Source organism: Acanthopagrus latus, chromosome 23, assembly GCF_904848185.1.
Source record: "Acanthopagrus latus isolate v.2019 chromosome 23, fAcaLat1.1, whole genome shotgun sequence".
NCBI lineage: Eukaryota > Metazoa > Chordata > Actinopteri > Spariformes > Sparidae > Acanthopagrus > Acanthopagrus latus.
Window position 1 is genome coordinate 20,497,930 of NC_051061.1, and position 21,927 is coordinate 20,519,856.

The following is a 21,927-nucleotide window of genomic DNA, read 5'->3' on the forward strand; positions in this document are numbered from 1 at the left end:
TTTCTCTTCTTGCAGGTGCATAATTGAAAATTGAGCCCCATCGCTGCTCTCCAACAATGGCGTGTTGCTGGTTCACTTACAACTGTGGAAAATGCAATTCGTGCCAGCAGCCTGCGATAAAGCATGTAAAATATAGATGTGTGCCAGAATAATCATAGCTGAGGCAGTAAGAGTGTTAGTGCTAAGCGCCTTCACTTAAGACCTATGTGAGCAGAGGGCACATTAAACAGATCCATGACAGGAATTTTAATCTACTCAGTTCGCCCAGTGTTCAGCCATTCACCTCTTTCTCAAGCCAACGTTAAACCTTTTCACAGCAAACCGACGCTGGTCACAAGCACACTCGAACATGACATCATACATCTCCCGAGGGTCGCTGCGAGTCCTCCAGCACACCTGACGCAGGAAGGACGCATTCAGACTCAGAGCCTGGAAATATGCAAGCCGGTGCAGGCGAGGCTGAATGAAGCAACGTGTGCTCCTTGTGCAACGGCGAGGATAATTAATATGTATGCAAACACACACACACACACACACACACACACACACACACACACACAACAAAAAACCTGGCTCATAAATAATTGCAAATCCTCTGCACGGCTCTGAAACATTCCGACAACTCCTAAAAGTCATTTGAGCCAGCTCACGGTTTTAATCCCAGCCTCGGGCGACTCAGTGGGCCGAGGGGCAGCATCACCAGCACAGGCACACAGATTCAAAGACACCAGGCTCACACACCGAAGAGGAACCCGTCAACTACAGATTATCATTCTGCTCTAATGACTCTGTGCTGGCTGGGGGTCAAGTGATGAATGAAGCTGCCTGGTTAAAAAAAGATAAATAAATAAATAAATAAATAAATAAAAAGTCCTGAAACTCAGATAAACTTAGATTTTCTGTCGACAATGTTACTTGTTATGGCAACTACAGCGCTTAATATCTGACCGCACAGATACTTTACCAGCTTGTGTCGCCGTCGTCACATGAAGCAGTATAAAAAGAAACAGCGATGTTCTCCTGGTCCTTATTAAACGCTCCATCTCTCCAGCGGGGAGCCCCCTCTGCCTCCGACACCACAACTTTACACTGCACTGAGTTAAACTTGGAGGAACTCAGCAGCCATGCGGGGAGAGAAGGGGAGAAGCCAGCCTGTAGTTCCACTTGCTTGTTAGTTGGAGAAGTTTTGTTGTGGTGGCTCGTCTCAGTTTCGCCTCTGGTCCCCTCTCATTCAATTTCTCCCTCTCACCCTCACTCCCTCCCTCTGCTCTCCACCTCCTCCGCCTCCTCCCTCCCACAGGACGGTGTCCTGCCGCGCGCTGCGTCATAAATCACGTTTATGACTCGCGATAATTTGTTACATTTCTCGGAGGTGCTCATTAGCCACATCAGTCATGTCATGCACGACGCCCTTACCTGCTCACCTGTCAGCTTCAGGTCTGTTGTGTTTTGTTTTGTTTTGTTTTTTGCAGATGTGTGGTGTGGATACTATAACATCCTCCACTGATGTAATGTAACTAAGTAGAATTACTCAAGTATTTGTACTTTATTTGGGTTCTTCCATATTCTACTTCTTTATTCCTCCACTCCACCATGATTTGGAGGCAAATATTGTTACTTTTAAACCACTTCAACTGTTTGATAACTTTAGTCACTAGTTGCTTTTAAAAAATAAAGGAAGAAGCTGGACAAATTTTAAAATTCTGACATAAGACTATTATTGAGGTTGACTTTTGCCAGAGTAATATTTTAAAATGATATCTTATTACGCTACTTTTACGTTGTATCAATATTGGGTACTTTTTACAACTCTCTGATTCACAGACTTCAACAAAAGGCGCCGTGCCTCAGTGTGAGATGAAGGATTAAATGAATAAGATCTCTCAGAGAATGAGGTGAAAAAAAATCTGATTTCTCAGTATTTAATTCTTGTCTTTTTCAGCACAAATTCCCACCTTTAACCTGGCAGTGAAGTGCAGAGGTCTGACTAAATAATTTGAAGCTTGAGGGTGAATCCAAGCTTTGAACTTACACACATCAGCAGGTAACACCTGAACATTACAACAGCTCTGGACAGTTCAAGGAGTGCGTTTTTTTTTGTTGTTTTTTTTTTCAGAGCCTGACAGGTTATCTCCACCATCAGTCTAATCTCAGCTCTGTGATGCAGCAGCGGTTATGTCGTGCTTGTTCAGGCTGGAGCTTGACCACCGGGAGGCTGGAGGCTGAATCGCCTCAGGTTAGAGGACGTGTGGACAGCTAGTTTAGCGGCAGACACACCTGAACTGAAACCATGATTTAAAACAGAAATACGTACTGTTGAACAGCCATGGTCATCCCGCCTCCTCTAATGCAGACAAGATCCGCAGTAACGTTCCTGATTCCAGCGACAGAAACATTCTCAGACATCACCCCCATTTTTGGTCAAACATGTCTTTACAGGTATAATATATGAAGGGAGTTTGCACAGCAAAAATTAAATTCATCTTTAAGGGATACTGTTGACAGGAGGGAGCAGAAATAATTGGTTGTGACAAGTCACGACCTCTTAATACAGCCGGGGACGTGGATCTGTCCCGTCATCTGCCAGAACTTTAGCTTCTACAGTGTCGATTACCTGTTGGAAGCTGAATATAACCCTGCCTGAGGCCTAATTAATTCTATGAAGACTGTGGAATTCAGTTGAGACATGCTCTGAGATAAGACTTGTGAAGACCTTGTCTAATTGGAAAATTACCAAAGATAACGTTTCTAGAGTCCCAGCTACAACAGGCCAATGTAAAGTAATAGGGAGCCGAAATCCCTGAGAGCATTCAGAGAAAATGAACCAGACCAGAATCTCTCGGTGAAGAACAGTCTCAAGCCACAGAAAGATGGAGAAACACACCCATCCAAAAGTCACAAGTCTCTCTTTTATTCGAAGATGCTGTTCCATATTAGTTCAAGCCAAATCCAACTGTGAACCACAAATTATTAGACACTCAACATCACTGAACCACATAGTTATGATGTGACTACAAAAGTGTTTCCTCATGGCAAATAATAATCAACCCCAATGAGGTTGAGAGAAATTAAAATAATGCTCCCTGTGATTCTTTAGATGAGGACTATGGGGGACAAATGGTACGTTTCCTGAGCCTCTGAGACCGAACGCTGTGGGAGCACACATGGGATTAGAGAGAACATAGAAAGCCACATGAGTGAGAGATAGAAGGTGGTTCAGCAGAAACACCCAAGATAAATGGACAGGTTGAAGTCGATCCGGTTGGTAAACAACGGACGCCCTGACCTCCCACCGTCTCCCTTCTCAGTACCAGCTTAGCCAGCCTGAGTCAGGGCCACATTCCTAGCAGCTTTTAGCAGATAGTTACTAAGAGTCCAGTGGGTAGTCTGAGCTCTGGGTGAGAAATATTTCCACAGCATGTGCTATGTACCTTTGTCCAACTACGGGACCTGTGCGACTTACAGATGAATATATATACTTTAAAACACACATAACGAACAGTGAAAGAAAGAAAAGCGTCTAATGCACGGTGAGTTCTTTCCCACGAGTTCTTTATGAAGAAATAAAACTGACATTAACCTCACACTTTGATTTCACACATGGCTGGCACCAAACATGTGTTGATTGAGGCTGAGACCCAACACATACATTCAAATCATCGCACATGACATGACCGTCATGCACAGGAAGATTCCAATTAAAATCAAAGTCAATCCATTCATCTCATGCCAGTAGTTTGTCAACTCTCATTAACCCAGAGTAGTTTCATGAATCAGACGGATCATGATTGATTTCAGGTGAACAGATTATCCTTTTCTCACACATTAATGTTGCTAAATCGGTGCTTAACATGGAGAATGAAGTCTGTTTGTGCCGGCTGTGTCTTTGTCCTGATAAGCGATCCGCAGAAACCACTTTGTTTTTCTGCACACTGCAAACGCTTATAAATCATGCGGGAACACCAAGAAACTATTACACTCCATATGTGCTTTGACATGTATTTATGGATAAGCGGTTGAATGAAAGTCACTGATGAAGTTTGGCAGGAGATGAATCTACCACAGACTTTGTAGAGGGGGAAAAAAAACACGTCCCCTTTTTTTTAGGTTCAGCCTCTTGTAATTTCGATCTATTTATTTTTTATTCCCTCAGAGTAACAAACTGTGCTCACTGTATTGCGGTTGGACATTTTATCCCAGACGTGATTCAGTGTAACTGGAAGTATCTCTCTCTCCCTCTGCAGGTCATTCTGTGCTGATAAATCATGGTGGACTCTTCTCATCATTTAATCACTGAGAGGGTGAAAGATGAGGTGAAGCTATCCGTCATCACAATATTTAAGCCTTGTGAGACAAAGTGAAACCTTATAAATCCCCAAGAGGATCCGCTGAGTGTTTTGGATTAGAGAGACCCTAAAATGGGCTTTCAATTGAGTCTGTCTCCGGTCTGCACCTTGTGTTGCAGAACATGCCAGAACAGGAAAACAGGCCAACTGTCGGGAAAAAAAATGCATGTGAAGTCCCAGAAGAAAGAAAAGACTGACTCTTTCAGCTGGCCAAAAATTGATTTATGTATGTTTAAAGTGAAAATGTGTTTTTTTTTCCGACACAGTCATACAATAACCCGCTCACAAATCAAATTCAGATCTTACATCCCTGCTTCCTGATGGGCCAGTGATGTCATTTGGTTGTATATTATGTGATGAACGTTGTCGTTAGTTTCCATCATTGTGATACAACGAGGATTTAAAGACGAGTGTGAATGATGATCTTGTTTCGAAGTTTGGGGTTTGTGTGTGTGTCAGTGCGTGTCTGTGTGACATTGTCCCTTCATTTTACCATTCACAGCAGATTTATGAGCCTGCGACAACTGTTTTTTCCCTCTGCACATGGAGATGTTCAGAAACATCCAACATCTGTCATGCAGCACATGTCACATTTTATGCAGGATGGTGTCAAATGTGGGTTTTTTGCCAATGAAAAAAAAGGAAAATTGTTAAAAGTCTGACATCCTTAACTCATAAAGAAGCTACAAATATAAAACTCAGGCAAAAAGAAAAGCACATTTTGCTTGAAGGGGAGGTGCAGGTTAATCTGTCAGAGTCTGGTAAAAGCCCTGATCTGTGACAGCACCTCGAGACAAACATGACTGTACCAGCCACCAACTGCTGATGATACCATCTCCACATATCAGGCAGCGTCTATTCTTACATGAGAGCTTTCATCAATACAAACCTTCAATACTGATCCATCTGCAACAGGTATCCTGGGGGTAAACGCCTGCGGTTCAATAGGCAGAGAGAACAGATCAGGCAGGATATGATTGACTGCCTTGTATTTCATCACCGCTGCACTCACCTTAACCCCTAATGGTGTTTAGAGTTTCAAAATTAGCTGTAAACATGAAACTTGTTGAAAGAAGCTCGATCGCCATCGGAACCAAAAGCAAGCCGGGATTGGATCCAGAGCTGTGTCATCACACGTATTGCTCCATGCAGTCGGTTGTGAAACCCTGCTGTCATTATGTTGCCAAACCAAATTTGTGACCACCAGAAAGTGTGTGGAAATGTTGCCTTCCATTTGCCCTGAGCCGCTGAGGGGAACTGCCAGTCTGGTGATAATTATAATATTTAGAGATGACGGGAGACTAAGCTAATTAACATCTAAGGACCATGTCTGTTAAATGAACTGCACAAACAAATAGACTAAATAAACTGAACCGGCAACCACACTCGAGCTTACCCTGCAGCGTGCCCTCCTCCTCACAGTTAGTTTACAGCACGAAGCCCCATGATTGACGAGTATAAGGTTGAAAACTGGCATTCACAGGGGCACTGAAGGTAAATCCAAACACTGACGCCAAACACGAATCACACCAGCATTTCTTTGAACCTCCCTGCTGTGTGGAAGACATTTGGTTTTAGGTTCCCATGACACATATGAAAGTAGTTGCTTATGACAATATAGATTGTTTCCCTCTAAAAGCATTTATTGGGAATACATTAGAACACTGAGAATAAACAAATGATTTGATCAGAAGAGGTCTGTAACGTGGTTCCACAGGGACTAAGTGGACCCCCTCCCGAGAATCCATCTGTGTACTTTGTTTGCCAAAGATTGGGATGTAACTGGCACCATGCTGTTGTTTCCCTTTGCTTTCTCAGAAAACCTCTCAAGTACGATTAAAGGACAACTTCATGTTTGTTTCCATGAAGACATTTTGTGCCACATTTGAATTATCTACTACTGTATGAATGTTTTACAGTCCAATCCAACATTCACAGTTTAAAAATTCTTCTCAACAGGCATGTGGCTGCGAATGTCTGAATGACGAACAGTGATGAGATGTATCTCTGTGAATGTTACTAAGAATGTCGCTCACTGGTGCTCAGAAATGCCACATTACGATCATCAGTGTTATTGCTCTCAAAGCGCTCCCTGTGGACTGTTCATTGTGTGTGGTCTTGCAGCTGCAGCAACATTTCTAGCTTCTCTTTTAGCACAACTACTCTTTTAGCACTTTCCCTCAATTATCGATGTTCTCTGTCTGCTTCAGAACCCCTAAAACACTTTCCCAGCTCAGTCCTTTCTGAGTCTTTGCACCCATTCTTTCTCTGTTTTTAAGTCTCCCTCCCGCCCACCGACCCCCAGCTACTCTTTCCCTTCGTCCCTTTTATTCTCATGAAGTTTGCATTCCACACCTCCTCTGCAGACTGCACACAAAAGAGCAGAAAGCGCCACTCCTGACCTGTGGCAAACATTCCAGTCCTCTAGGCCCTTTCACACAGCCAGAGTCCTCTATCGTTCCAGTAGCATCAACCAGAGTCTGCCTCTTGTCCAATAATACTGCATGAAGACACCACCAACAGGAGGGAGGGGGAGGAGGGAAACACGGGATAATCAGCCTGATGCACTCACTGTATAATAAAGAATGACCATGCATAAAAGTGGTGTATTTCAAAGAAAAAGAAAGTTACAAAAAATGTGTGAAATGCAGTGCATGCATTACTCTTTTATAAACACAGCTTGATGTGCATTGTACCTCCAGAGGAGCATCTTTATAATCACTCCAGCCATCTTTAATTATGATGAGTGAAAACAGACATTTACAAAACCAGCTGAAGAAGCAGTGAAAGTTCCAGTGTGTCCTCAAAAATCACTACACAGGAAATTGACTATTAACCCATAAAAGAAGGTTTAGAGTGCACAGAGGTTTCATTTTCTAAGATGTGGACTCTGATGAAGAGGTTACAGATGATTTGAGCACAGGGCACAGATGGAGTATGCTCTGAGGAGTCGGAGAGAACAGGTGAAAGGTCTGAGGACGGATGTCTAAAAAACTGATTACAAGCAAGGTTTAGAAGAGAAGTGCAGCAGAGAGAGTGGAGAGAGAAACGTCTGAGGTGAAGTAGGAAGGAGGGTTTACAACAAGACATTAAAAGCAGAGAAAGCACGTGGCAGGAAAAGCGTGTAGAGGCTTGTGCCGTCCCCTCCTCTGTGTTCCTCTCCTCACTCCGTCTGTGTCTCAGTGCCTTAATCTTCTGAAATTCCGCAGCAATAGCTTGGAGGGTGATAGACATCAGTGGCTGTCCGGCGCCCCTCCTCATCTCCATCCACACCTGTCCACTTTCTCCGGAGGCACAAGGGAAAGCATGCCAGGAACGGCCCTGACCTTACTCCATGAGCTTGCTCTGGCCTATTTAGCGCCATATTCACAGGTGAACTGACCATCTGGAGTACTGACAGCTTTTCTGTTGGCCAGTGGCTGATGAAAACTGAACAGAATTAAATAAAATGCAATGTAGCGTGGACTCCTTAATCCTTACCTAAAGGTCAATTGTAGCTTAAAGGTTGTTTTCTATGAGCTTTATAACTATGTTTATGGTTTCAGTATAACTTAAACTAGCATTGACTTCAAATTAATGATTTGGCAGCAAAATGTTGGTGGGCGGTTCTGGGTCAGAGGATCATGGTCATTTCTCATTCTCTATCTGTCTTTGACCTCGACATTGTTCAGAACACCACCTGGTGATCTGCCATAAAAATGCAAAAAAGATAAAAGCCATGCAGGATTTTGCACTCAAGTCAAGAGTGAACAGGCTCAAATCACTCTACTCTTATATGACAGCTTAGTGGTGGGGAAGCATGGCGGCTCAGTGGTTTGCCCCGTCACTTCACAGCATGAAAGACCTGCATTTGATACCCAGCTGAGGCACAGCAGGGCCTGTCTTTATGGACTTTGCATGTTCTCCCCCTCCCTGTGTGGGTTTCCTCCAGCTGCCTCCATTTCTCCTGCTATCAGAAACCATGTATATTAGATTAATTGCCCTGCCAATGCCCCTCACTGAGGAGCTGACCTGGAGTCGGTCCCTGGGTGTCCATCAGGGATGGTTTAAACACAGAGTATGAGTTACACTATGTTGCACTGAGTATGTGACAATAAAGAATCTTTTTCTTGACTCTTTCTTGTTGCTGATCTATTCTACCTTTACACTCCATTGTCAGCCTAATGCCTAAAATCTGAGAAATATGTAGGTATATAAACTAAAATGTCACTGCAGCGCGTGTTGTTTTGCACACTGTCAGCTCGGATTTAAAGCCGCTCTATATGACAATGCAAATTTCACTTTTATTATCTCGCTGTAAACTTCTGCTTTTCAGTGACAGAAATGGGTTTCAGCACAGGGATGCTGTGAATAAGCCGACATTAGCGTTGTGAGGCAGAAAGAGGAAATTGGGGCTGAACTCTGTGTACGCTGGCAGTCTGCTCTCTGTCCTCAGCACAATAGACAGTTGTTGGTCAGGAGTCTATGAAAACATTTTTTTTATGATATTGTACAATGTTCGATACGATGGGTCACATTACATGCTTGAGGTTGATTTTTTCAGATTAAAGCTAAAGCTGTCCTCACACAATCCGTCTGCTGGTCACTGGCTGACCCGTGTTGGTTCAGGCCAGGACTCCACTCATTGTTAAAAGATGTCTTCCCTGTGGGAGAATCTCCCCTTTCAGAGTTATGACAGAAATGATTGGCTCCTCTTGAAGATGGAGGCCTGTAACCTCGGTTTACCCCCACAGGAGACAAACGGGCTATAAAATTCAAGAGCCTGTCTCTTGTCCTCTCCCACTGTTTTCTCTGCTGCTCTCTCTCTCTCTCTGTGTGTTAGTGGATGTCCTCGGCTTTCCCCTACTCTCTTATTCTGTCCTCACAGTGAAATGAATGCTTCACACTGTGTTTGAGGTCCTCACGTGTTAAAATGGTAATGTGATTAAAGGGGTTAAACGGGGGCGCCCATAAACATCACGGTGCTTGCAATATGTTAAAAGGGCAGAAATGTTGACAAAGCAAGTTTTGGTTTCATCACCAGAATACATAATCAGGTCTCATGAGCTGGGGAGAAAAACACCAACAGAGGATACACCCATTATTTTATCTATGGGTGTAAAGGACAAATGCAGAAAAAACTGATAGTGATAGTTGCAGAAGCAGTGTCTGGTGCACTGAACATGTGCACATACCCAAAGCCAATTTCCAACACCAGTCCCCTGAGGAGCATTAACAGCTCAAGAAATCGTTAAAAACACATGTTATGGTGTTAATTATGCCATTAATCAACAAACAATTTAAACACATTAAATATTTCAAAGCATTAATAATGTATAGACTTCTGTTTCTAATCAGAGTACATCCTTAATGTGGCAACCAGCAGTTGTGTTTGGTTTCAAGCATATGCAGAACCACTGGGTGAGTCGCTAGTGAGTGAACAACCGTACACGATGTCAGAATATCTGACCACCGGGACTGATGAGACATGAGAAAGATGAACTAAGAGGACGAGGCCCGGCCGTAGAGACTGGTTGTCATCGACAGAGCTGGATGCACAGGGAAGATGTTCTGTGTTCATGGTGGAGAGTGGTGATCATCCACTCAGCCCTGATTTAGGCTTATTAGAGTCAGTATAAGAGCCAATGAAACACATATTTATAGTCTCCTACCAAACCTCTCACACTTTACATGTGGTTGCATCACACTGAGCAACAGGCCTGAACACGACACACTCTGACTCTTGCACTCTGGACTTTAATCGGAGAAAAAGAAGCGAGCCTGTTTGGAGATCTTATCAGACGCACTTTAACCTCTTACAACATCCGTCAAGAAGAGGGTCCATCACTCACCGTAACACCCCCGACCCCCCCTCTGATGGTCAGACCAGACCTCTTACATACTTACATTCAGTACATATTTAGGTAACAGTCATGTAATTAGCACTATTTAATAAATACCTGAAGGGTGCTGCACCTTTTCTTACCACCAGATGGCAGTACAATGCAGCGCATTAAATTACCATACACACAACATTCAAAAATGAAGGTGAGCGTGGGAGGAGCAGTTTATAAAAGAAACTGCAAAATAAGGAAAATGAAACAGGGAGAGGCGATTTGTGTTGGCAAATTGTGCAACAGCAAAGAGCATAATAATAATAATAATAATAATAATAATAATAATAATAATAATAATAATTTAAATATTAATAATCGTTTGAATGGTTGTGAAATCTTACTTCCAAATATGTAATAGCTCGTTTAAAAAGGTGTGTTGACACTTACTTTCACGTGTTGGATCTAAATCAGTCTAAAATGTTGCATAATATTTTTGGGGAATGCTGCCAAAATATACATGAGAGTAAAACTAAGTCCTGTCTCATTAGTAAAGGACAAAAAGTTCAGGACTCGTGTGTGTGTGTGTGTGTGTGTGTGTGTGTGTGTGTGTGTGTGTGTGTGTGTGTGTTGCTTGTTGTTGGGGTCACACAGCTCAGAAATCAAATAAGCACTGCCCCCTCTTCCACACGCACGTGCGCGCACGCACGGACACACACACATTTAGAGGAATTAAGTGTATTTTCAGGGCAGGCGGCACCTATCAAGAGGAAAATCGTGTCAGTGAGGGCTGTCTGCGATACCGATTGAACATGTGACTGAATTAGACGCTCACATGGCTGCGGCGGCTGCATGATCCGCTTTAGTTCTTTAAAGTCCGGTGATCGGTAACTCAGCTCCCTCGGCAGCGACCATCCGGAGCAGAGGACCGCTGAAAAACACAGCGCCTACCCGGACAGATCATGGCGAACAGCGGGCAGAAAGTTGTGCTGATCACCGGCTGCTCCTCCGGCATCGGGTTACGAATCGCCGTCACGCTGGCCAGAGATGAAAAGAAGCGTTACCATGGTAAATGCGCTTTCTTCTACATTGTTTCTTTGATCGCTCCTGTTAGTAACGAGCCTGTAACAGTGTGCTTCGCTGCAAAACCTATTCCGTGTTTACTTCCCCCTGCGGAGCTCCGCTGTTGCACCACGTCTCCTTTACGCACAAAGTTCGGTTGAGTTTCATGCGCAACTCTCCGTCTTAACGCAAATAAGAGACTCGGTGTGGTGTCAGTTGAGAAAAGCTAACCCTGGTGATATCGGATCCATATCCTTTTGAAGGGTCTGGGATTCGGTCGCCCCTTTGGTTCAACTATTATCATCTGAAAGCGCAGTTTCCAGGGCAGAACGCTGCGAGGATGCCGCTTTCCAGGCGGATTCATAAAAGGAGTCTTGTCAGTTCTCTTTCAAGTGACTTCTCCAGCACAAAGAGCCCTTTTATCGGAGTGAATTGTAGACCGCCTGCTCCGGTTTACTGCCGTGTCTAATGTGCCTATAGTCCTCTCAGTGGAGCGAGTGCTGAAAGGGGGACAAAGTTTGAGACCTGTACAAGCGAGGGTTCACTCCAAAGCAAGGGCCTTGTTTGAGGACTTCATTGGTGCACAGAGGAGTTGGGGTGTCCCACTTTGACATTGTTGCTCCGTGCGTCTCCTCTGCTGCTTCCCAGCCATCATTAATGTCATTCGAGGAATTAGAGATCCAAGACCATGTCAAGAAGCCCCAGACAGACTAATGTTAGACTTCACTCCCACCCCCACCCCTGTTGGTAAGAGATTGCCTTCAGACCCCCCTTTGTTGTTAGATGTGACTTAATGCAGGGTTACGTAATTGGCTGTTGGCCTTTACAGTCAGTGACTTCTGTAAATCGGTCATCCTATGCATTCTCCGATATAACTCATTTTAGACGATTTAAGTCATTACTGCTGTGCTTCGGCCAATTCAGGAACCACCGAGCAAGGGTTAGTTAGAGTTTTATTTATCTTTGGGGCCATCAGGACCTGACAGGATTTATTACAGTGAAATAGATGAGCACAACAGAAGTGATTAACTGCTCCCTCAACAACACTTTGAGCTGATTCTTTTCACAATGTGAAAATGAGGCCACCGCTGCGCAACGACGCTGATCTGCTCGTTTTCCAGGGTCTTTGGGAAATCCAACAGAGATTAAATATTGCATTGTGCATAAAGTATTCATTAGCTGCAGTGACATGCAGCGAACTCAGAGAAACCCCAAAAAGACTTCTGTGTGTGCGATGCAGTGTGGTTCATTCAAGAATGTTTAAGCAGCCCAAGAATAATTCCTGCAGGAGCCACGGGAACAATGGATCTGTTGTTCCCTAAATCTCGTTCTTGCTTCATGGACACACAGATCTGAAATCATAAGATTAGGATTAATTAGACTTCATGAGATGACGTGAATGCACAGTGTGTATTTGACTGCTACCAGTTACATGACACAGGCCCCGGATTTAGCATTACACATTATGAAATGTTAGGTCACTAACATTGCACAGGATTGGAAAAACCTCTACAGTGTGGCAATCCGTCTTTAAGTGCTCCGTATCCAGCCCCGTCTCTGTTTAGACAAGAATCAGGTGACGTGTGTCCTCATCTGTCAAGGACAACAGGAAGATTCAGCAAACGTCTGCATAACAGGTTGTTTACTTCTCCTGATTGCCATTGTGCAACCGCCCTGTCTGTCTTTTCCCTGCTAGATAACGTCAATCAGCACAGTGTTAGCACAACACACAACATGGAAGACGGCGTGAAAGCCAAGTGAACATTGTGCTGATAGCTGCTGTCACCGGTCATGATAGATTCCTGTGCTGTATGTAGGTTAATGTTGCTCAGCGTGTAAAGTTCACAGGAAATCAATTCTGTGTTCTGTAAACTGACAGGCGTGGTCACTGCTGGGAACTCTGACCCGCACATCTGACTCTGTCACAACACTGCTTGTGTGTGTGTGCGTGTGTGTGTTAAGGAAGTCATTTGCTGGTGGCCTCACGGATAAGAGGGTTCTGTGTGTTTTCTTCAGCAGTTTGACAATGGATCTGGAGTCTTTCTCTTTTCCTGCAGAAAACAATGATGCTTTATTTCACCAATCATTACCAGTTCAACGAAGAACAGTGAATGCATGAAATTCTAAATTATTGAGATAAAAGTCACTTTAACACTGATTACTGGGGGGCTGCTCACAGTCAATTCCATTCACTTTTTTTGCAGCCTACAAGTGAAATAACATGTTCCCGCTCTGTGTCTCCCTGTCAGTCATCGCCACCATGCGGGATCTGAAGAAAAAGGACAAGCTCATAGAGGCCGCAGGGGATACGTACGGCAAGACCCTGATGTTGCTCCCGCTAGATGTGTGCAGTGACGAGTCCATCAAGCAGTGCATCAACAATGTTAAGGACCGCCATATTGACATCCTGAGTGAGTGAAACACACCAGAAACCAGGTCCTGGATCCGCAGTTGAGCCCGTCCTCAGCTTTCAATGATGTGGTGCCTTTGTTCTGTATGTAGATCAACATATATCTATCAGAGGGTGACTTCAGTTTGCTTTCAACCTGGACCCTATTTGACCATGTTTTTGTGTCTAAGTAATGGGGAAAGCTTTTTTTTTTAGTATTGAGCGAGAGCGCTGCAGACGGGCTGCAGTGTTATCCCTCCAGGCAATTGCGCACATCGAAGTACGACCACTTGAAGTGCTTGTTTTTGTCACTGACAGGCTCAGATTGTTATTCTGGGTGTCTGGTGACAGGATGGAAAGGATCCCTACAGAGATGAACCTTTTTGTTAAAGATTTTTTAACCAGAAACAGCCGCTATCACTCCAAAGCCACCAGACTCCATTTGCAGAAATAGATATTGATTCATTCAAATTCAAGAAAGAAAAAAACAAAACAAAACTCACCAAAGCCACCCTGGTTTGCATTTCCACTGTGTTTAGTCCAAATAAAACCATTAATTTGTTGAGTTAGATGTTAAAACGTTGCAAGAAGGAAGGCAGACATCAGAGGGGCAGCGAGGGAGAAGAGGTGTTTAAAGCCAGAGCATTTTTTTACATCTCGCTCAGTGAATTAAGGGTTTATTTTGATCAAACTAGGGTTTGTGATGAGCAGGAAACTATTAGAGTTTTTTTTTCCCTAAAATTTTATTTTGTTTCTGTTGAGTTTTTTTTTTCACAATGATGAAATAAAAGTCTGGTGGATTTGGCCAGAGTGACACAGCAGCTGTTTCTGGTTAAACAAAGTGATTTTGTTCTTTAACAGAAACGTCTCATCTGCTCTTCCTCCTGGCTGAAGTGCTCTCAGTCAGCGCCGGACCCATTTCAAACACTGTTGTCCACGTTAGTCACAAAGGACAGCTGATGAATCATGTTAGACTGCAATATGAAGTGATAAAGTGATGTACTGTATGGCCTTACTCATTTCCTTATCTGTGTGTGCGGCGATGATAACAAAATACATAGATTACTAACCATAGCCTCTATTTAGAGAGATTAATGTCATATTCTCATGAGACGGTAACATTAGAAATCCAATAGACCTGTCATAAAGAGAACCAGAATCAGCAATCACCGATAACAGTGTTAGTACTGTGATTAAGACATCAGGATGAAGTTTCTGAACATTCATAGCTGTGACTCTCTTGTTACAGTGTCCTCCGCGGGTTTGCAGTTGACATTAAGAGTAGGCGGGTGGAGGGGAGGAGATTGGGAGAGTCTTGAAATTCCAGTGGGCAGATAGATTCTGCACCAAAACAGAGATGACCACCACACTGATTTCACGACTGTGTGAAATCTAGCTGGAAGTCTGCAGCTCCGTCTGCCCGCGACACCTTCTGTAATCAGCTCATTCTAACAGCCAAAGAAAAAGTGGAGGGCGTTATTTTGAAATCACAGCAGGTCACCAACATTTCACTGAGCTCTTATGTGTGATTAGTCGCTCTATATGAAAACATGAGGTCAGTTCATGGTCAGTCTGGTGGCAGTACATTGCACTCTGCTGGATTAATAGCTCTTGAATAGGTAATTGTTTTCAACCTTAAGTCTCGATAAAGGTTCTATTTATAAACCTGCCTCCATTTCACTCTAAATCCAACACTAGATCCCCCTTCACCTAATTACTCAGGACCCTGAGGCCCAGCAACATGGACTGGTGTTACATCACACCTCTCTGCCGCTGTCACACGCTGACATCTGGTGGCAATATCAAGTAAAACCATCTGTAGTCTAGCAATTCTTTTTTTGTGGAAAGGCCAAGAGAACAGCTTGAACTACTCAGATATATCACTTTATGTTAATTTACCATGATCATTCAAAAGTCGATATTTGTGGTGTTGGTGGTGCAGGCAGTGCGTCATCCGTGTGCTCGTGTGTTTCCCGTCAGTCAACAACGCCGGCGTGGGCCTGTTGGGACCTGTGGAGAGCATCAGCATCGAGGAGATGAAGAAAGTGTTCGAGACCAACTTCTTCGGTGTCGTTCGCATGATCAAAGAAGTGATGCCGGACATGAAGAAGAGGCGTTCAGGACACATCGTGGTCATGAGCAGTGTCATGGGTCTTCAGGGTACGATCCATAAACACAGGGAAAGATACTCGGTTTGGGGTTTGTACATGTAGCCGTGAGCACTGCGCTCAGATATTTAAACAAAAAAATATATACCGTCACAGTCAAAAATGTATGAAAAATTCAGATTTATGGTATAATTCTGATGTCTGTACTTTGTCTAAGGCTCAGCAGAACAGCAGGAGAGTTTGATAAGATAACATGCTGATCATCCACGACACATGTTGAGCTGGAAAACATAGTTTGTTCTTTGCTTTAGGATCTATTAGATTAGATTGGTACATTTTTAATAGTGTTTTTATTACTATTATTTTCAGCGCTTATATGAGAATGCTCGACAGATCAAAGTTTCTCTGCTCAAAGATTTTCTTTAATTAGCTGTCGGTCTATGCCAGTAAAGTTCTGCTGACCTGACTTCAGTCAATTAACAACTAGCTGCTATGAATCTTTAGTGTGTGATAGAAGCTGTTTGAAGTGCCAGACGGGCGGGGTTTTTCCAGAACGAGTTAAAGACTATCTGAAAAGCTGTCAGTCACATGCACGTTAGAGAAACTGACTTACATATTCTGTCTGGCACTTGTATTGTCCTATTCATCTACTTGATTGGTTCAAGTAGCTTTATGTGTAAATGATGCCTGACTCATGTCTGCTGTTAATGAACTCTTTGATAATACAAAGCGCTGATATCCTTTTTTTCTCATTGTCGGCGCAGGAGTGGTGTTCAATGATGTTTACACTGCCTCTAAGTTTGCCATGGAGGGTTTCTGTGAGAGTATGGCCGTGCAGCTGATGAAGTTCAATATCCGGTAGATTACCTTCTTTCCTCTGTTCCTCCTTCACATCTGTCTTCACTTTGTATTGTACATGCTCCCTCACGGGCCTTTCTGCATCTGACTGCCCACAGCTTGTCCATGATTGAGCCCGGCCCCGTGCACACCGAGTTTGAGACGAAGATGATGGAAGATGTGGCCAAGATGGAGTATCCAGGAGTAGATGCTGACACAGTTCGATATTTCAAAGACGTTTACCTGCCATCGTCCATAGATATATTCGATGCCATGGGCCAGACGCCAGAGGACATAGCCAAAGTAAGGGAACAGCTTCATGCCAAATATATCTCAGGATTCAAGGATCAGTGTTGTTTTCCTCTGGTCACAAAGCAATCAAATCGGTGAAAACCTTCTTTTGTTTCTCATCTCCTCAGTGCATTAAGAAGGTTATTGAGTCGAGCAGCCCTCGCTTCAGGAATCTGACCAACAACCTCTACACACCCATCGTGGCCTTAAAGTACGCAGATGAGACTGGTGGCCTGTCCGTAAACACTTTCTACAACCTCCTCTTCAATTTCGGCCCTCTCATGCACATCACCATGAGCATCCTCAAGTGCCTGACGTGCAGCTGCCTGCGTCGACGCACCATCTCACCTAACTGAGGAGGGTGTGTGATCCTGCCCTGTTGACCCCGCCCATTCCCTACTGCCTTTTCCTGAGGTTTGGGGCAAAGCAGGTAGAGTAGAGCCAGTAACCCTGCGAGGAGAGAGGAGCCGCCTTTTCGTTCAAAGACACTACCATGATAAGCTTTGCCAGACAACATGCACAGTTGCACAGGTTTGTCACAGAGATGTCTGCAGGATGACCTCATGTACTCACACATACACACAGAGAAAGCGTAGACAGAAATACAAGCATCACACACATTGGATGGTCCTATATACATCAGGCCACGCCTTGGTCATTGCTTTATGGGAGGAACTGAAGTGGTCAGATGCGTGTATCATTTCAAAGAGAAAACACAGACAGGACATAAGATACAAACCCCACGGTCAGATTAAAAAAAAAAAAAAAAAAAGCACAAAAATGAACTCAATTACAGAGAAAAGCAATAAGATTATAGAGAAATAATGATGATATAATTTGTAGCCTAGATAAGTCTACAATCAGGCTCACCGGAGTTGTAACATGTCTGACAGAAACAGAGAGAATATATCTGCTTTTATCTTGTTGTGCCCCTAATGTTTGCCTTAACATAGTGTTCTCATGGTCATAACTGCTGTTAAATCATATTTTTAATCTTTTGATGAACTGTTTCAATTTATAAAGGTTTGTGAGGGGTTGGGTCAGATATGTTTAATCTAGCATTTTGATTTAGTAATAAACAGAATTCTGAATGATCCTAAAATGTCGACTTGTTATAATTACTGCCACAAAGAGCCCCCCGATACTGCAAGGTCTTTCTCATGGTCTGCGATACTACCTGGGTACCAATAGGGGGCAGTATTTCACAGTTTCTTTTCCCTGGCAGCCAACCTGTGGATTTCACCACAGCAAGCAAAGCTGTAGTGTAAAGGAATTTTTCCTCAGTGTCCTGATGTAGACAAGTGCAATATGACTGAATAGACCAAATGTTTAGCTTGTGATTTAAAGTTGTTGAAGACATTGGCCATCTTGCTTTTATAAGCAGATTTTCTTTTAATTCCTTGCATTATATACAGTATTTAATTTTCTGACAATAGTCAGCATCAGTTTATACTGATCATTTTTTAAATGTTAATTTGGAAAGACGTAAATATTCTTTACTGGTAAGCACAACTGTAACAGTAACAGCATCTCAGACTTTTACTCTATTAGGGTCTTTTTCAGGTAGGTCTACACATAATGCGTCTCGCGGAGCACGTACTTGTTTTTGCATATGCATATTTGTGAGTGTGCATGTCTGTGCACATATGTAGACATTAGCATGTGTTTGCATGTTTGCGCGTGAGTGCGTGTGTGCCTGTGTGTGTGTGTGTGATTGTGTTGTATGAGCATGTCTATGGGCCAAGTTAGTGATCTGTTGATGGATATAAAGAGGTCATGGCCTGCTCCCCATCAAAACCCCTCCCTTGAACCCCCACCCCTCGCACACACACACCCTGCTTTGTGCCGTGTGAGAGAATGTGACCTGGTTCCCATCCCTGAGGAGGGGTGAACCCTAATGACGGCCTCCTCAGACACATTGCGCAGCACTGAGCCTCCCTCTCCAGCTGGCCTCCTTAGCCCATCAGGCCGGGACCCCCTGGTCCACACTGGGAGAGGCCTGCGGTCTGGCCTGGATACCCAAGCCTGTCTGCACACACCCTGTCCCATCCCACCCTGCCATGCCCTGCAGTGTCCAGGCTGGTTACACTCACCCGCTCGGACTGCATGGAGCTCATCATCACAGGACAGTGCAACTGGTTGCAGACCTGTAGTTTCTGTGCGGTATACAATGAGCGCAGCGCATCAGCTCTGTGTACGTGTCTTCATCAGAGGCGACAGCTACGCACAATGGAACAAAGACACTGTCAATCACAATCAAATGGGTGTGTGCGCGGGGTGGAGGGGAAGGGGGAAGGGGATCCGAAGTTGGGGGAGGAGTCTGTTCGTCCCGAATGTTCAGGGGGATGCCAAGACCCAATGTGGGACGCTGAAGACGAAGGGCAGGGGGTGGGTGGAATTTTGGGGGCACTGAGGGGAGGGGGTGTGTTGCATTTGGGAAAATGAGAATAGGGGTGCCCGGGCCTGAATGGAAGACCTGTTTACTAATTGAATGAACACAGGAGTTACAAAAAAGTCTCATTAAACAAGAGGTCTTATCAAACCATTGTTGGGTACCTTTGTTTCACAATCAAGAACGTAATTGCAATATAATGAGGGCAGCGTGACGTGGTTAGGGCTTCCCTTAATTGTAACCTTGTCACAATAACCGAGCCACTAAACATGCATACGCTCTGTTTTCATGCACCCTCGCTGTGTCCCGATGAACAATCCACTTGCATTGTTAGGTTATATGAGTGGAGAAAAGAGGAACCTCAATCCCTGGTGTGTTAAAAGGATAAAGTCTTGTATTCTGTCTGCATTTTCTGTCGCCAGATCATCTGGTTCAGCGATATTACCACATCCTCCTTTCAGTGTCATCATCACTAGCCAGCCACACCTAAGCCTGCCTCAGAGAGTGATGAGATAGACTGGGGGAGTCGGAGATCAAAAACAAAAGGGAGCTCCAGAGGTCAGAAATTTGTGAGAACTGAGTCGTGGAAAAGGGAAAGAGAGGAGGAGAGCAGGCAATATGAAAGAAAAAGAGAAAGCAAAATGAGGTCTGGCTGCTGTGGGATGCCATCACTAAGTGGAGCTGATGTCTAGACAGGGTGCTTCAGCCTGATCCTGGGTCAAGATTGGTTCAATATCAGGCTCCACTTATCTGTTTCTGTTATTGCTTCCTTTGTTATTACGGATCTTTTCTGAATAATTCTGAAGTGTCACAGGAGGGAAAACAGAACCACCACATGAGATGATCCTGGGATCAGAATATATTCTCGGCAGATGAGAGCTGAAAAAAGGTGGATGTCTGCCACCTTCTAACATGGCTGATCGCCATCGTCATCCTTTATTTAAAACTGGTGTGAACCGTTGAGAACAAACTCTCATACAAATTTACATCTCATACAAAACATGAAATACATATTCTACATGTATATTAATATGTAATAAAACCCAGCTCAACAGTGAGTCAAAGAAAACACTGTCATTCACAGGGCGTTTGGCAAGTTTTTGCAAACTGTTCCACTTTTTTGGAGATATCTTCACACTTTACCAAGAAATGCTTTGTGAATATATAAAAATGCAGCACTCTTCTCTTTTCGCTGCCACCCATCTTTCTCATATAGTAAACAACAATACGTTCTGAAGCCTAAGGGCCCAATGATTTAGTGCATTGAACGGTTCAAGACTGGAGTCAGGAGAGTGCATATAAATCACATCACCACAGTCCAGAACGGATAAAAATGTTGACTGGGCATTTTTCTTTCTGCAGTTGCGAGCGATAAACGCCTTGTTTATTTATTTATTTTCTTTTTGAAAGACATTAATGTGTTTCTGAACACAGCCTGTCATCAAGTCAGAGACCAAAGTATGTAAGGACCAAGGTACGAGGGAAACCACATGGGACACAGAGCTGATGTGGAGTCTGTGGGGAGCTATCAATCTTTATATAGTCAAAACAGCAGCAGCCTAAGTTGCCCCGTGGCTGCCCTGCGGCGGCCGGGTCCACGAGGGCAGCAGAGGCCACAGAGAGAAACAAACACACAACATCTATCTCTTCTTCTCCCTCCCTCTCTGTCCATTCCTCTTCTCCTTCCTGCTCACACACTCTCTGTCCCTCTGAGGCCCACTGTCTGTCTGCCCTCTCCTCCGTCCATCTCCGTAACTCCGCTGTGCAGTGACCTCTCACAGACCCAACGTGGGTCACTTGTTTATTCACGCTCAGAGAGGGAGTGGGGGGGGGGGGGGGGCGGTCATCATCTCTCGTTCTGAGTAGCTGCTTGTTTGTAAGGCCATTCAGGATCGTTTGGAGGTCAGAACGTAAATCAAAAGAATCTTGGCTCTTGCGTTGCCAGTCATACACATTGTTTTACAGGCACAGAACCGCTATTGTCATCATTACAACATTAGCGTTGTGCCCTTTCCCTTCTGCTCTTCCAGAACATAAACAATCCTGCAGGAATTTCCAGACTGGGACTCAGTTTGCCCACTACGGCATCGCTTTGTTCCGCTCTGTTCACTCTCTCAAAACTACCAGTTCCAATGACGGTGAAACTCTGTGATTAGAGGGTTCAATTGAACAAGCATTCTAATTCTCAAATGAGGGGATGATGGTTGATTGTGCTGGGATTAGAGATGATGTAATCTGAGCCGAGGTAACGTGATTCTCTTGTTGTTGTCTTTTTTTAAATTGTGGACAATGAGGTTAGATATGGTGTTATATTCCACAGAAGAGTCTGACAGCATAGCCGCTGACGTCAATGAACAGACTTTGTTAAAAAAAAACAAAAACCTGAAACTCCAGTTTGTGGGTGAGACAAGCCAAAGGGCAGGATGAGGTCCAACGGGAAGAAAAACAGATAAACAGATAAGGAAACCCAAAAAAACACCAACACCGCGTGAGTGCACACAATGCGTGTGATGTGTGCAAGCGCTAAAAAGAAATCACTCTTTTCTCACCATTCTTTGCAATCACATTTCTTCCTCTAACATATCATCTTTCCTTTGGGTTTCTAACCTCCTCCACCACGGATCAGTTGTTTCTCTCTCTCTCGATGTTGTAATTAGATGTCTGGGAATCGGGTGTGGAGGAGCGTCTT

The 21,927-nt window shown here is 44.0% G+C and overlaps 2 protein-coding genes and 1 long non-coding RNA gene across 4 annotated transcripts in view; 1 reads left to right on the forward strand and 2 right to left on the reverse strand.

Annotated features, from left to right (window-relative positions):
- Nucleotides 1-1,252, reverse strand: part of col5a3a (collagen, type V, alpha 3a) — a 51,810-nt gene extending 50,558 nt beyond the window's left edge. For both annotated transcript variants that reach the window (XM_037089580.1, XM_037089579.1), the window contains exon 1: nucleotides 965-1,252. In XM_037089580.1, coding sequence (XP_036945475.1) covers nucleotides 965-1,043 — 79 coding nt within the window. In that variant the 5' untranslated portion in view covers nucleotides 1,044-1,252. The remainder of the gene's footprint in view (nucleotides 1-964) is intronic.
- Nucleotides 1,253-5,260: 4,008 nt separating this feature from the next.
- On the reverse strand, nucleotides 5,261-6,898 carry LOC119014326. Its single transcript, XR_005072940.1, has 3 exons — nucleotides 6,749-6,898; nucleotides 5,743-5,896; nucleotides 5,261-5,611 (listed from the first exon to the last, which is right to left on the reverse strand). It is a non-coding gene; the product is annotated as an uncharacterized LOC119014326 (long non-coding RNA).
- Nucleotides 6,899-10,857: 3,959 nt separating this feature from the next.
- rdh8a (retinol dehydrogenase 8a) lies at nucleotides 10,858-17,648 on the forward strand. Its single transcript, XM_037089803.1, has 6 exons — nucleotides 10,858-11,227; nucleotides 13,471-13,632; nucleotides 15,591-15,770; nucleotides 16,483-16,576; nucleotides 16,675-16,858; nucleotides 16,975-17,648. The coding sequence occupies exons 1-6, from the start codon at nucleotides 11,122-11,124 to the stop codon at nucleotides 17,200-17,202; spliced, it is 954 nt and encodes a 317-aa protein (XP_036945698.1). The 5' UTR covers nucleotides 10,858-11,121; the 3' UTR covers nucleotides 17,203-17,648.
- The last annotated feature ends 4,279 nt before the right edge of the window (nucleotides 17,649-21,927 follow it).

What these genes read in the sequence shown, in the direction of transcription:
- rdh8a (XM_037089803.1), top strand. Translation starts at nt 11,122, where the DNA reads ATGGCGAACAGCGGGCAGAAAGTTGTGCTGATCACCGGCTGCTCCTCC. An exon ending in TGAAAAGAAGCGTTACCATG is followed by an intron (nt 11,228 to 13,470) that starts GTAAATGCGCTT and finishes TCTCCCTGTCAG; the next exon opens with TCATCGCCACCATGCGGGAT. An exon ending in CGCCAGAGGACATAGCCAAA is followed by an intron (nt 16,859 to 16,974) that starts GTAAGGGAACAG and finishes TCATCTCCTCAG; the next exon opens with TGCATTAAGAAGGTTATTGA.